The 11714-nt window shown below is 44.6% G+C and overlaps 1 protein-coding gene across 5 annotated transcripts in view; it reads right to left on the reverse strand.

The window, feature by feature from the left end:
* The window catches only part of si:dkeyp-72e1.9 (syntaxin-binding protein 4), a 130794-nt gene that overhangs the window by 58777 nt on the left and 60303 nt on the right, over nt 1-11714 (reverse strand). For 4 of the 5 annotated variants that reach the window (XM_043712009.1, XM_043712006.1, XM_043712007.1 and 1 more), the window contains exon 6: nt 1112-1197. In XM_043712009.1, coding sequence (XP_043567944.1) covers nt 1112-1197 — 86 coding nt within the window. Of the gene's footprint in view, nt 1-1111; nt 1198-1921; nt 2173-11714 lie in introns of those variants that run through there. The other variant, XM_043712010.1, reaches the window with a different exon arrangement.

Here is an 11714-nt window from a genome sequence, read left to right on the forward strand (position 1 = left end):
GTTGGGGTTGGTGGGGGTGAATGGGGTTGGGGGTGGGTGGGGGTGGATGCGGTTGGGGGTGGGTGGGGTGGATGGGGTTTGGGGGTGGATGGGGTTTAGGGTGGGTGGGGGCAGATGGCTTGGGGGAGGGGAGCAGGGGCCCGCGCGCTGTGTGCTGCTCTCTCGTCTCCTGAACGGGGAGCGGACTGAACAGAAAACTCCAAACCCCATCCACCCCCACCAGTGGCAGTGAACCAATTAACCGAATAATCATATACCCGAACGAGATAGTGCCCGCCAATCTCGTTTGGATAATCGAGGCTCCTCTGTATAAGTTATGTGCATGAATCATGGGTAAATGCCGGGGAATGGGTTTGGGTGGGACACTCTTCGGAGGTTCAGTGTGGACTTGCTGGGCCGAAGGGCCTGTTTCCACACTGTAGGGATTCTAAAAACAGAATGTTGTTTCAATGGAGAAATAAATTAAAGGCAGAAAAAATGCAACACAAAAGTACTTTGGGATTGCTTGAGCATTAAACACAGAAAATTAGCACACAGGGACAGCAGGTAATCAGGAAGGGTCATGGAATGTGGGCCCTTATTTCAAGGGAGTTGGAGTATAAGAGTAGGGAAGTCTTCCTGCGACTGTACAAGGTGCTGGGGAGACCATGCCTGGAGTACGGTGAGCAGCTTTAGTCCCCTTATTTAAGGAAAGATATCATGCCATAGGAGGCAGTTCAGAGAATATTCCCTAGGATGATCCCCAAGGCTAAACTATTACGTGAATTCAAGAAGGAGTTAGACACAGTACTTGGGAGAAAAGGGATCAGAGGATGTGGGGGAATTGTGGGAACAGGGAATTCAGTTGGATGATCAGCTATAATTGAGGGGCCGAATGGCCTTTCCCTACTCCAGATTTTATGTTTCTGGTTAAAGCAGCTATTTCAGAACACAGGAAGTGTTACTGCAGCAATGCCTCAGCCAACGCACAGACCTTTAGCAGTCAGAATGTGTTTAAACTGGCTCACAGTGAGTACAATACCATCAATAAAGCTTCTCCATAAAATGGATTTCACTGAATGAAGATCTTTGGGAATACTTTGCATCAGCCCAAAAAGAAAGTGAGACTTACCTGATCCTTGTGGAGTGGGTGAATTCCTTGCAGATCCTGTACTCCCCCTGGATCCATAGTTTGCTAATAATTCCAAAAATTCTCTCCTGCTCAGAATGAAAAAGGAGTCTGATTATCAAGAATAATATTTAGGGAATGCAAAGACAATTCCGACCAAGGCAATTGAAATGCAATTTTCGGATTGATTTCCATCCACTGCTTCAGGACTGGTTTTAGCTGCTGATCATTGGTGGGACTCTTGGCTCGGAGTCAGGAGACAGCAGGTTCAATTCCTGCTCTGGGATCAAGGCAGACCATCTCAGTCTACACTGTCAGTGCTCTCTGTCATATGAAATGTTAAACAGAGGCCTCAGCAATGTGGAAAATATCCCTCAAAAGTGGAGACACGTTAGTGACATCCTCAAAATGCCTTTGTGAAGAGATCAAACTCCCAACCTGACTCATGGGAGTGATCAGTCAAAATAGAGACGATTCATTACAGGAACAATGTGTACACTAAGGTAAAAATCACACAACACCAGGATATGGCCCTATGGGTTTATTTGGAAGCACTATCTTTTGGAGCGTTGCTTCTTCATGAAGGAGCAGCACTCCGAAAGCTAGTGCTTCCAAATAAACCTGTTGGACGAGAACCCGGTGTTGTGAGATCTTTAACCTTGTCCACCCCAGTCCAACACTGGCACCTCCACATTATGTGTAGACTGTTCACTTATTGGACAGGTGAGCTTTTTTGGAGGTGTATGCGCTCCCCCCAACCTCAGGACTTCCCCTCTGTGTGTTTCTGATTAAGTCTCTCTTTGTGTTTGGTACCTTGCTAGGTGAATCTTCATATAGGAAGACAGATAGACCATCCTGCCCATTGAGCACGGCTCACCATTCGATGTGATCATGGTTGATTGAACATTTGAAGACCTCCTATCCCCATAACCCTGAACACCAGGATGATCAGAAATCTATCGATCTCTACAATAAACATAATCAGAGCATATTTGTAAGGTAAAAGGACAAAGATTTTAAAAAGGCCATGAGGGGCAATTTTTTTTTAAAAAGAGAGTAGTTCATGTGTGGAATGAACTTCCAGAGGAAGTGGTGGATGTGGGTACAGTTACAATGTTTAAAAGACATTTGAGTAAGTACGTGAATAGAAAAGGTTTTGGTCAGGAACAGGCAGGTGAGACTAGTTTAATTTGGAATTATGGTCAGCATAGACTGGTTATAGAGTCAGAGAGTCATAGAGATGTACAGCACGGAAACAGATCCTTCGGTCCAACCTGTCCATGCTGGCCAGATATCCCAACCCAATCTAGTCCCACCTGCCAGCACCCGGACCATATCCCTCCAAACCCTTCCTATTCATAAACCCATCCAAAGGCCTCTTAAATGCTGTAATTGTACCAGCCTCCACCACATCCTCTGGCAGCTCATTCCATACATGTACTACCCTCTGTGTGAAAACGTTGTCCCTTAGGTCTCTTTTATATCTTTTCCCTCTCACCCTAAACCTATGCCCTCTAGTTCTGGACTCCCCGACCCCAGGGAAAAGACTTTGTCTATTCATCCTATCCATGCCCCTCATAATTTTCTAAACCTCAGCCTCCGATGCTCCAGGGAAAACAGCCCCAGCCTGTTCAGCCTCTCCCTGTAGCGCAGATCCTCCAACCCTGGCATCATCTTTGTAAATCTTTTCTGAACCCTTTCAAGTTTCACAACATCTTTCCGATAGGAAGGAGCACACAATATTCCAACAGTGGCCTAACCAATGTCCTGTCCAGCTGCAACATGACCTCCCAACTCCTGTACTCCCTTTGGTTGGACCAAAGGGTCTGTTTCCTTGCTGTATGACTCTATGACTGAGCTTTCAGAGACCTCTGAGGTACAGAATTTCAAATGGTGACAAATATCTAATGAACAGCTAAGAATAAGGTCATTCCAAAGTAAGAGGGTATTTGGTTAATAAAAGTATTATGCTAAGCGAAGTGGAATTATTACTTTAATTTGTAAAAATTGGCAGTCAGCAATCATCATCAGGTAAATGGTATCAGCAAACTTATGTTTTGGAATAAGGAACCAGACACATGGCTTGATCCAATGTGAAATCTTGTTTCTTACAAATAAATGCTTTGTTAAAGGCATAGAGTCATAGAGTAAAAGAAAATTGCCCCTTGTGTCTTTTTGAAATCTCACTCCTCTAACCTTAAAAATGTGCTCCCTAGTTTTGAAATCCCCCACCCTGGTGTAAAGTCACCTACCGTCAACCATATCTATGCCTCTCATGATTTTGTAAACCTTCACAACCTCTTACACTCTAGTGAAAAAAGTCCCGGCCAATCCAGCCTTCCTTTGTAATTCAAACTCTCCATACCCGGCAACATCCTGGTAAATCTCTTCTGAATCTCATGAAGCCTTTTAAATTAACCTGATCGTGACCTTAAAAGGGCTGGTACAAACTGAGATTCTTGCTGATCCTTAAGGTTGATTCTAGTCTTTGTTTTGTACCAATGCTGTGTGATCAAAGATTAAAGAGATTTCTGCCCTTTCGTAAGTGGAGCAACTTATCTGCACCACTTTTAAAAATGGGTTCTATTTTTAAACTTCATCTACTAATGCTCTACTTTTAACAATGGCCACAGGGATTTAGGATCTGAAGGACAGGATAACTATAATCAGAGAAATACATTATTGCTTCTGACCAGGGTCAAACTAGATTTGGCATGGTCCTTATCTCATTCAATTTGATTTCCGCAGAAGAACTGAATGAATGCATTAACCCAACAGCAGTTCAGATGGTTGATGTAAGTGAAGGCAGTTATTAAAGGAAACAGGGGAAAGTTGGCCCATTATGATTGGGAGAATAGATTAAAATGTACGGAGTGGAGAGAGCTGTTGTTGCGCAGTGGTAGTGTCCCTATCACAGAGCCAGGAGACCTGGTTTCACACCTGCTCCAGAGATGTGTGGTAACAGATTTATAGAAGCTAGACTTTATAGAGTGGAAGCAGGCCATTCTGCCTATCAAGTCCACACTGACCCTCCAAATAGCATCCCACCCAGACACTCACTGTAACCCTGCATTTCCCATGGCTAATCCACCTAGCCGACACATCCCTGGACACTATGGGGCAATTTAGCATGGCCAATCCACCCTCACCTGCACATCTTTGGATCGTGGGAGGAAACCGGAGCACCCAGAGGAAACCCACGCAGATACAGGGAAAATGTGCAAACTCCACACAGTCAGGTCACCTGAGGCTGGAATCGAACCCGGGTCCCTGGCACTGTGAGGCAGCAGGGCTAACCACCCTGGTTAGGAAAATATTTAAAAGGTACAGATGCTGTTGATTATTTTGTTTTAAAGTAAACAAAGTTTTCAATAAAACACACTCTATAGAGAAACAATGACACTGGAAAAGTGATAGTCAGAGACTGACTAAGAAAGCTAACATTAGGATCAAATTCAAAGAAGAGGCTAATTATATCAGGAAGAATAGTCGCAAGCCTGAGAATTATAAATATTTAAGACATCAGTACGTGAGAATCAGAAATCCTACTGATTTCCCACCATTCCCGCAGTGAGTAATCCCACTGTTCTCCACTGTCACCCCACTGTGACCCCACAGTAAATAACCCACTGTTATAGTGAATGACTCCCCATCCCCCAGTTTTCTCCCATAGTGAGTTACCCCACAGTAAATGATCCCATTGTTTTCCACTGTGACCCTAACCATTCTAACTCCAATGAAGTTCCACAGCAGCTATTGTTTCGGGGAGCCCCCAATTTACAATTCTAAAAATAAGGCTGCAGACAAAGTGGATGATCTTCCAAAAATCCTGTAGATTCTAGAACAGTTCCAGCACCTGAAAGAGAGAAAATATAATACCAATATTCCATAAAGGAAGGAGAGGGGAAATACAGGGAAATACAGCAAAGTTAGCAGACTTGAATCCATTTTAAGGAGGTGTGGACACTAGAAAAAAAAGATGGGACCTTAGCTTCCCTGAAGTTTTGGAGCACAGAGACGGTCCTGTGTAACCTGTGGCCCGAGCACTGGCTGTCTAGATGAGTACCATGACCTTAGATCAATCTCCTTCCCCATACCCTTCACATTGGTTCTATTTAAATAACTATCCAATGTTCTCTTGAATGCATCAATTGTACCTGCCTCCTCACTCCAAGCAGTGCATTCCATACCATGGGAGCTCACTTCATGTTTACTTCTTTTGCAAAGCACTTTTGAATCAGTGCCTTTTCGTTCTTGATCCTTTTACAAATGGGAATAGTTTCTCCCAATCTATCTCATCCATGATTTTGAAAGCACTGGTCAAATCTGCTCTTAACAGCCTTCTCTCCAAGAAGAATGGTCCCAGCCTCTCCAATCTATCCTCAGAACTGAAGTTTCTCATCCCTGCAACCATTCTTGTACATTTTGCGTGGCATGGTATCTCAATGGTTAGCACAGCTGCCTCGTAGCGCCAGGGACCTGGGTTCAAATCTAACCTTACGCAACTGTCTGTGTGGAGTTTGCACATTCTCCTCATGCCTGTGTGGGTTTCCTCCAGTTGCTCCAGTTTCCTCTCACAGTCCAAAGATGTGCAGGTTAGGGTGGATTGGCTGTGCTAAATTACCCACTGTTTCTAGGGATGTGCAGGTTAGGTGGGTCAGCCATGGGAAATGCGGGGTCACAGGGATGGGGTGGTTCTGCGTGGGATGCTCCTCGTAGGGTCAGCGTGGACTTGGTGGGCTGAATGGTCAGCCTTCACACTGTAGGGGTTCTATGATTATCTCTTCTGCATCATCTCCAATATGTTCCCATCCTGTCCTTAGTGTGGTGCCTGGATCTGCACACAATGCTGCAGCTGATGTCTAATAGGTGTCTTGTACCAGTTCAACATCACCTCCTTACTCTTGCTTAATGTTTCATCTGAGAGGCATTCCCTTCAACTACAAAAGGTTGTTCTTTTGAGATTAGATTTGTTTCTTGCTAGCCTAGGCTCATGTGGTAATCAACATTTATCAGTCAACCAACACCGATTACACAGATGATGTTGCCTTTTGTTTTTATTGTTTCCTGCGGGAGCACAAATTATTGGTCTTGTTTCCTGATGTTGGCTGTAAGGTTTGGCTCATCCTGAAAGGTGATATAAAAATGCAAGTCTGTCTTCATTGTGGCATTCTTTTTTCTCCTTAGTTTAAACAACACAGGCGATTACATCTCTGCGTAAGGGATTTCATTTTAAACTGGAATGTATGAAGGTGCAAATCTTTTCCCTCATCCAATACAGAGACTACCCTGAACCATCTTGGCGTGTGAACTGCGTCTGCAGTGTAGACTGAGATACAATTGGTTCTATCCAGGCGATGCATTTGTTAAGCATGTCTCCTGAATATTTAACCCTCTGAAAGCCAACTTTGTCTGCGATTTTGGATACAGAGTGCCAGCCGCACAATAGACAATAGACAATAGGTGCAGGAGTAGGCCATTCTGTCCTTCGAGCCTGCACCACCATTCATTATGATCATGGCTGATCATCCTCAATCAGTATCCTGTTCCTGCCTTATTTCCATAACCCTTGATTCCACTATCCTTGAGAGCTCTATCTAATTCTTTCTTAAACGAACCCAGAGACTGGGCCTCCACTGCCTTCTGGGGCAGAGCATTCCACACACCCACCACTCTCTGGGTGAAGAAGTTTCTCCTCATCTCTGTCCTAAATGGCCTACTGCTTATTTTTAAACTGTGTCCTCTGGTTCGGGACTCACCCATCACCGGAAACATGTTTTCTGCCTCCAGAGTGTCCAATCCTTTAATAATCTTATATGTCTCAATCAGATCCCCTCTCAGTCTTCTAAACTCAAGGGTATACAAGCCCAGTCGCTCCAATCTTTCAACATAAGATAGTCCCGCCATTCCAGGAATTGAGCTCGTGAACACGCACTGCACTCCCTCAATAGCCAGAATCAATAGCACTGTCGCTTTTGTGGCCTGGAGTGGGAGCAGGTGGGGAGGGGGGGAGGAACAGTTTTCCACGTTTATGTTGACTGCTTTAGGTTGCAGTCTCTCTTCAGGGGCGGCTTCAAAACTTCCAGCAGCTCTTCAGCCTTGCGCCTCTGAGTTATGGAAATGCCATGCAGAGAGGTGGGGGGGACAGGTGTATCAGAGGGACATTAACAGGTCCACATTAGCATTGGGCCACAGTGGGAAGTCATTGTGACTGCCTGCCTCTCCAGCATCGTTACATCCACACTGGGGTGTCCATTGAGACTTAGAATTCCTATAGTGTGGAAACACGTCATTTGGCCCAACAAGTCCACACTGACCCCCCAAAGAGTAACCCACCCAGACCCATTTCCCTACCTTATAACACTCCATTTACTCCTGACTAATGCACCTGACCTACACATCCCTGAACACTATGGGCAGTTTAGCATGGCCAATTTACCTAACCTGCACATCTTTGGATTGTGGGAGGAAACCCACGCAGACACGGGGAGAATGTGCAAGCTCCACACAGACAGTCACCTGAGGCTGGAATTGAACCTGGTTCCTGGCACTGGGAGGCAGCAGTGCTAACCATTGAGCAACCATGCCACCCAAGAATGCAGTGTCCACCACCATGATACAGATCTGTAGAAACCAATATGATCCACAGGGGGGCCTTTGCCCCAGAAAATGGATATCTGTTGACTAATACTTGAAGCAAATACTTCTAATATTAATAGAAGCTGATCATTCCGTCACTGCTTCAATAAGAATGAGAGACTTAACGACGACGTAACAGACCATCAGAGATTAATTAAATTAGAACATATTTTGAAGTTGTTATACTCTCAGATTTAAAAGCAGATTCAGCTATGGTTACACACATGGAAAGTACTGGAGAAGCTCAGCAGGTCTCGCTGGGGTGAAACACGGTGTTGACATTTTGAGTCCAGTGATCATTTGTCACTGGACTCAAAACGTTATCTCGTTTTTTTTTCCCCGTTCTGCAGATAATGCCAGATCTCCTGAGTTTCTTCAGCAATTTTGGTTTATGTTTCAGATTTCCAAAAACCTTGGTTCTTCGCTTTCACTTCAGCCGTAGGTACACTGTGCATGTTACACTTCCTGTGGACACAAAACTGCCCCACAGAAAAATCAAATGTGCAGCGTTTTGGTTTGACTTATTGTCACATGCGCCTCTGGATTTAAAAATCTCAAAAGGTGTAGGATTTTCTGCAATAATTATTCAGGTTTCAAAAGGAAGCATTGATGACACCAAAATTGGGCCAATGCACCATGGTGTGGCAGATGGAGTTTAATTTAGATAAAGGTGAGATGTTGCATTTAGTTAAGACAAACCAGGGTAGAACTTACACAGTTAAAAGTAGGGCCTTGGGGAGTGTTGTCAAACAGAGAGACCTAGGATTACATAGTTCATTGAAAGAGACATCACAAGTAGACAGAGTGGTAGAGAAGGTGTTTAGCATGCTTGCTCAGACCATTGAGTATTGGAATTGGGATATTATGTTGTGGTTTTACAGGATGTCTATGAGGCCATTTTTGGAGGATGGTGTACAGTTTTGGTCACCCTGCTATAGGAAAGATGTTATTAACTTGGAGAGGACTCAGAAAAGATTTACAAGATGTAACCGGGGCTGGAGGGTTTAAGTTATAAAGAAAGGCTGGGAGTTTTTCCATTGGTGTAGGGTAACCTTATAGAGGTTTATAAAATCACAAGGGGCAATGATAAGGTGAATAACAAAGGTCTTTTTTCCCAGGGTAGGGAATCCAAAATTAGAGGCTATAGGTTTAAGGTGGGAGGAGGAAGATTTAAAAGGCACCTGAGGTGCAACTTTTTCAGATAGAGTGTGGTTTGTATGTGGAATGAACTGCCAGAGGAAATGGTAGATGTGGGTACTGTTACAACATTTAAAGAACATGTACATGCAAAGGAAAGGTTTCGAGGGATATGGGCCAAATGTCGAGAAATGGGATTAGTTTAGTTCAGGAAACTTGGTCAACATGGACGAGTAGGACCGAAGGGCCTGTCTCTGTGATGTGTGGCTCTAAAATGACTTTGTTTAATAGATTTCCATTCTTCTCTCAAGTTTTCGTTAACTGTTTGATTTTGTTCCTGCCACAGTTTCTGATAGTCAGCCCATTGTTTTTAAAAGTGAAGAAGGGATAATGATAGGGCTCGAGTGGCACAGTGGTAGTGTCCCTAACTCTGAGGCAGAAGGTCTGGGTTCAAGTACCAGCTGCTACAGGGGTGTGTAATCAACGGGAAAATATCTACAGGCCATAAAACTCCTTCTACCAGAGCAGTCAGCTGACAGCTCGAACAGGATTGGTAGCTTTCCCAAATTTAAACCAGAAAGTTGGGACTTCAAGTCCCACACGTGCTGAGTGAGCCCAGAGGCTTGGACAGACAAATCCAGTGCAGTAGCTTCCTTGTTGGGGGGACCCACCTATTAAACTCAAGTCTAGTGTGCTCTTTCAGAGGTTTGTAAACGAGTGATAATGCTGTGATGGTATTTTCGCTGTATTGTTAATCCAGAGACCTAGACAATATGCTGAGGGCCTGGGTCCAAGTCCATTCTAATGATAACCATGAAACCATTGTCGGTGGTCAGGAAAGCCCACTTGGTTCACTCATGTCCTTTAGGGAAGGAAACTGCCATCCTTACCTGCTCTGGTCTCCATGTGACTCCAGACCCACAGCAATGTGGTTGATATCGAACTGCCCTCTGGTGTATTAGAGATAGGCAATAAATGCTGGCCTAGCCAGCAACTCCCTCATCCCATGAGTGAAAAAGAATCCCACAGGTGAATTTGTGGAAGAGTGAGGAAGAAAGTCAGAACAGCAGCTAAACCAAGAGCAACGCTGGCAGAATTCGAAAAGACTGACAAATGTAAAGTCAGCAGAAAGCTGGTTAGTTGGCAATGGGTGAGCTGCTTGTCTCTATTTTAAAACTGCATTAAAGATATGATTCGGAGACGCCGGTGTTGGACTGGGGTGTACAAAGTTAACAATCACACAACATCAGGTTATAGTCCAACAGGTTTAATTGGAAGCACACTAGCTTTCGGAGCGACGCTCCTTCATCAGGAGATCACAGAGAGTTAGGCAGGAATTTAAAAATGAGGTCCAAGAGAGTAGTAATATCTGGATTACTCCCAGAGCAGGTGAGGGCAAGAATTGAAGGATAGAGTAGATGAATGCATGGCTGAGGAGCTGGTGTACAGGAGAAGAATTCACATTTTTGGTTCATTGGAAGCTGTTTTGGGGTAGAAGTGACCTGTACAAGAAGGACGGATTGCTCCTAAATTGGAAGGGGACTAATATACTGGCAGGGAAATTTGCTAGAGCAGGTGACTGAGGTGTCAGTGGGGGAGCACTCTGGGGCCGGTGACCATAATTCTATTAGTTTTAAAATAGTGATTGAAAAGGATAGACCAGATCGAAAAGTTGAAGTTCTACATTCGAGGAAGGCCAATTTTGACGGTATTAAGCAAGAACTTTCAAAGACTGATTGGGGGCAGATGTTCGCAGGTAAAGGGATGGCTGGAAAATGGGAGGCCTTCAGAAATGAGATAACAAGAGTCCAGAGAAGGTATATTCCTGTCAGGGTGAAAGGGAAGGCTGGTAGGTATAGGGAATGCTGGATGACTAAAGACATTGAGGGTTTGGTTAAGAAAAAGAAGGAAGTATATGTCAGGTATAGACAGGATAGATCGAGTGAATCCTTAGAAGTGTATAAAGTATGAATATACTTAAAAGGGAAATCAAGAGGGCAAAAAGGGGACATGAGATAGCTTTGGCAAATAGAGTTCAGGAGAATCCAAAGGGTCTTTATAAATACATTAAGGAGAAAAGTGTAACGAGGGAGAGAATAGGGCCCCTCAAAGATCAGCAAGGCAGCCTCTGTGTGGAGCCGCAGGAGATGGGGCAGATACTAAATCAGTATTTTGCATCAATATTTACTGTGGAAAAGGACATGGAAGATATAGAATGAAGGGAAATAGATGGTGACATCTTGAAAATGTCCAGATTACAGAGGAGGAAGTGCTGGATGTCTTGAAATGCATAAAAGTGGATAAATCACCAGGACCTGATCAGGTGTACCCACAACTCTGTGGGAAGCTAGGGAAGTGATTGCTGGGCCTCTTACTGAGATATTTGTATCATCGATAGTCACAGGTGAGGTGCCGGAAGACTGGAGGTTGGCTAACGTGGTGCCGCTGTTTAAGAAAGGTGATAAGGACAAGCCAGGGAACTGTAGACCAGTGAGCCTAACATTAGTGGTGGGCAAGTTGTTGGAGGGCATCCTGAGGGACAGGATGTACTCCAAGCCCTCCGTTTTTCCTCTCCAGACGTCCCCAACAGTACCCTTCCACCGACATTCTCATTCGTTTGGCCGAACTGGTCCTCACCCTTAACAATTTCTCCTTTGAATCCTCCCACTTCCTCCAGACCAAAGGGGTAGCCATGGGCACATGTAAGGGCCCCAGCTATGCCTGTCTCGTTGTTGGCTACGTAGAGCAGTTGATCTTCCGTAATTACACAGGCACCACTCCCCACCTCTTCCTCCCCTACATTGATGACTTCATTGGCGCCACCTCGTGC

The sequence above is a fragment of the Chiloscyllium plagiosum genome, chromosome 21 (genome assembly GCF_004010195.1).
Source record: "Chiloscyllium plagiosum isolate BGI_BamShark_2017 chromosome 21, ASM401019v2, whole genome shotgun sequence".
Taxonomy (NCBI): Eukaryota; Metazoa; Chordata; class Chondrichthyes; order Orectolobiformes; family Hemiscylliidae; genus Chiloscyllium; species Chiloscyllium plagiosum.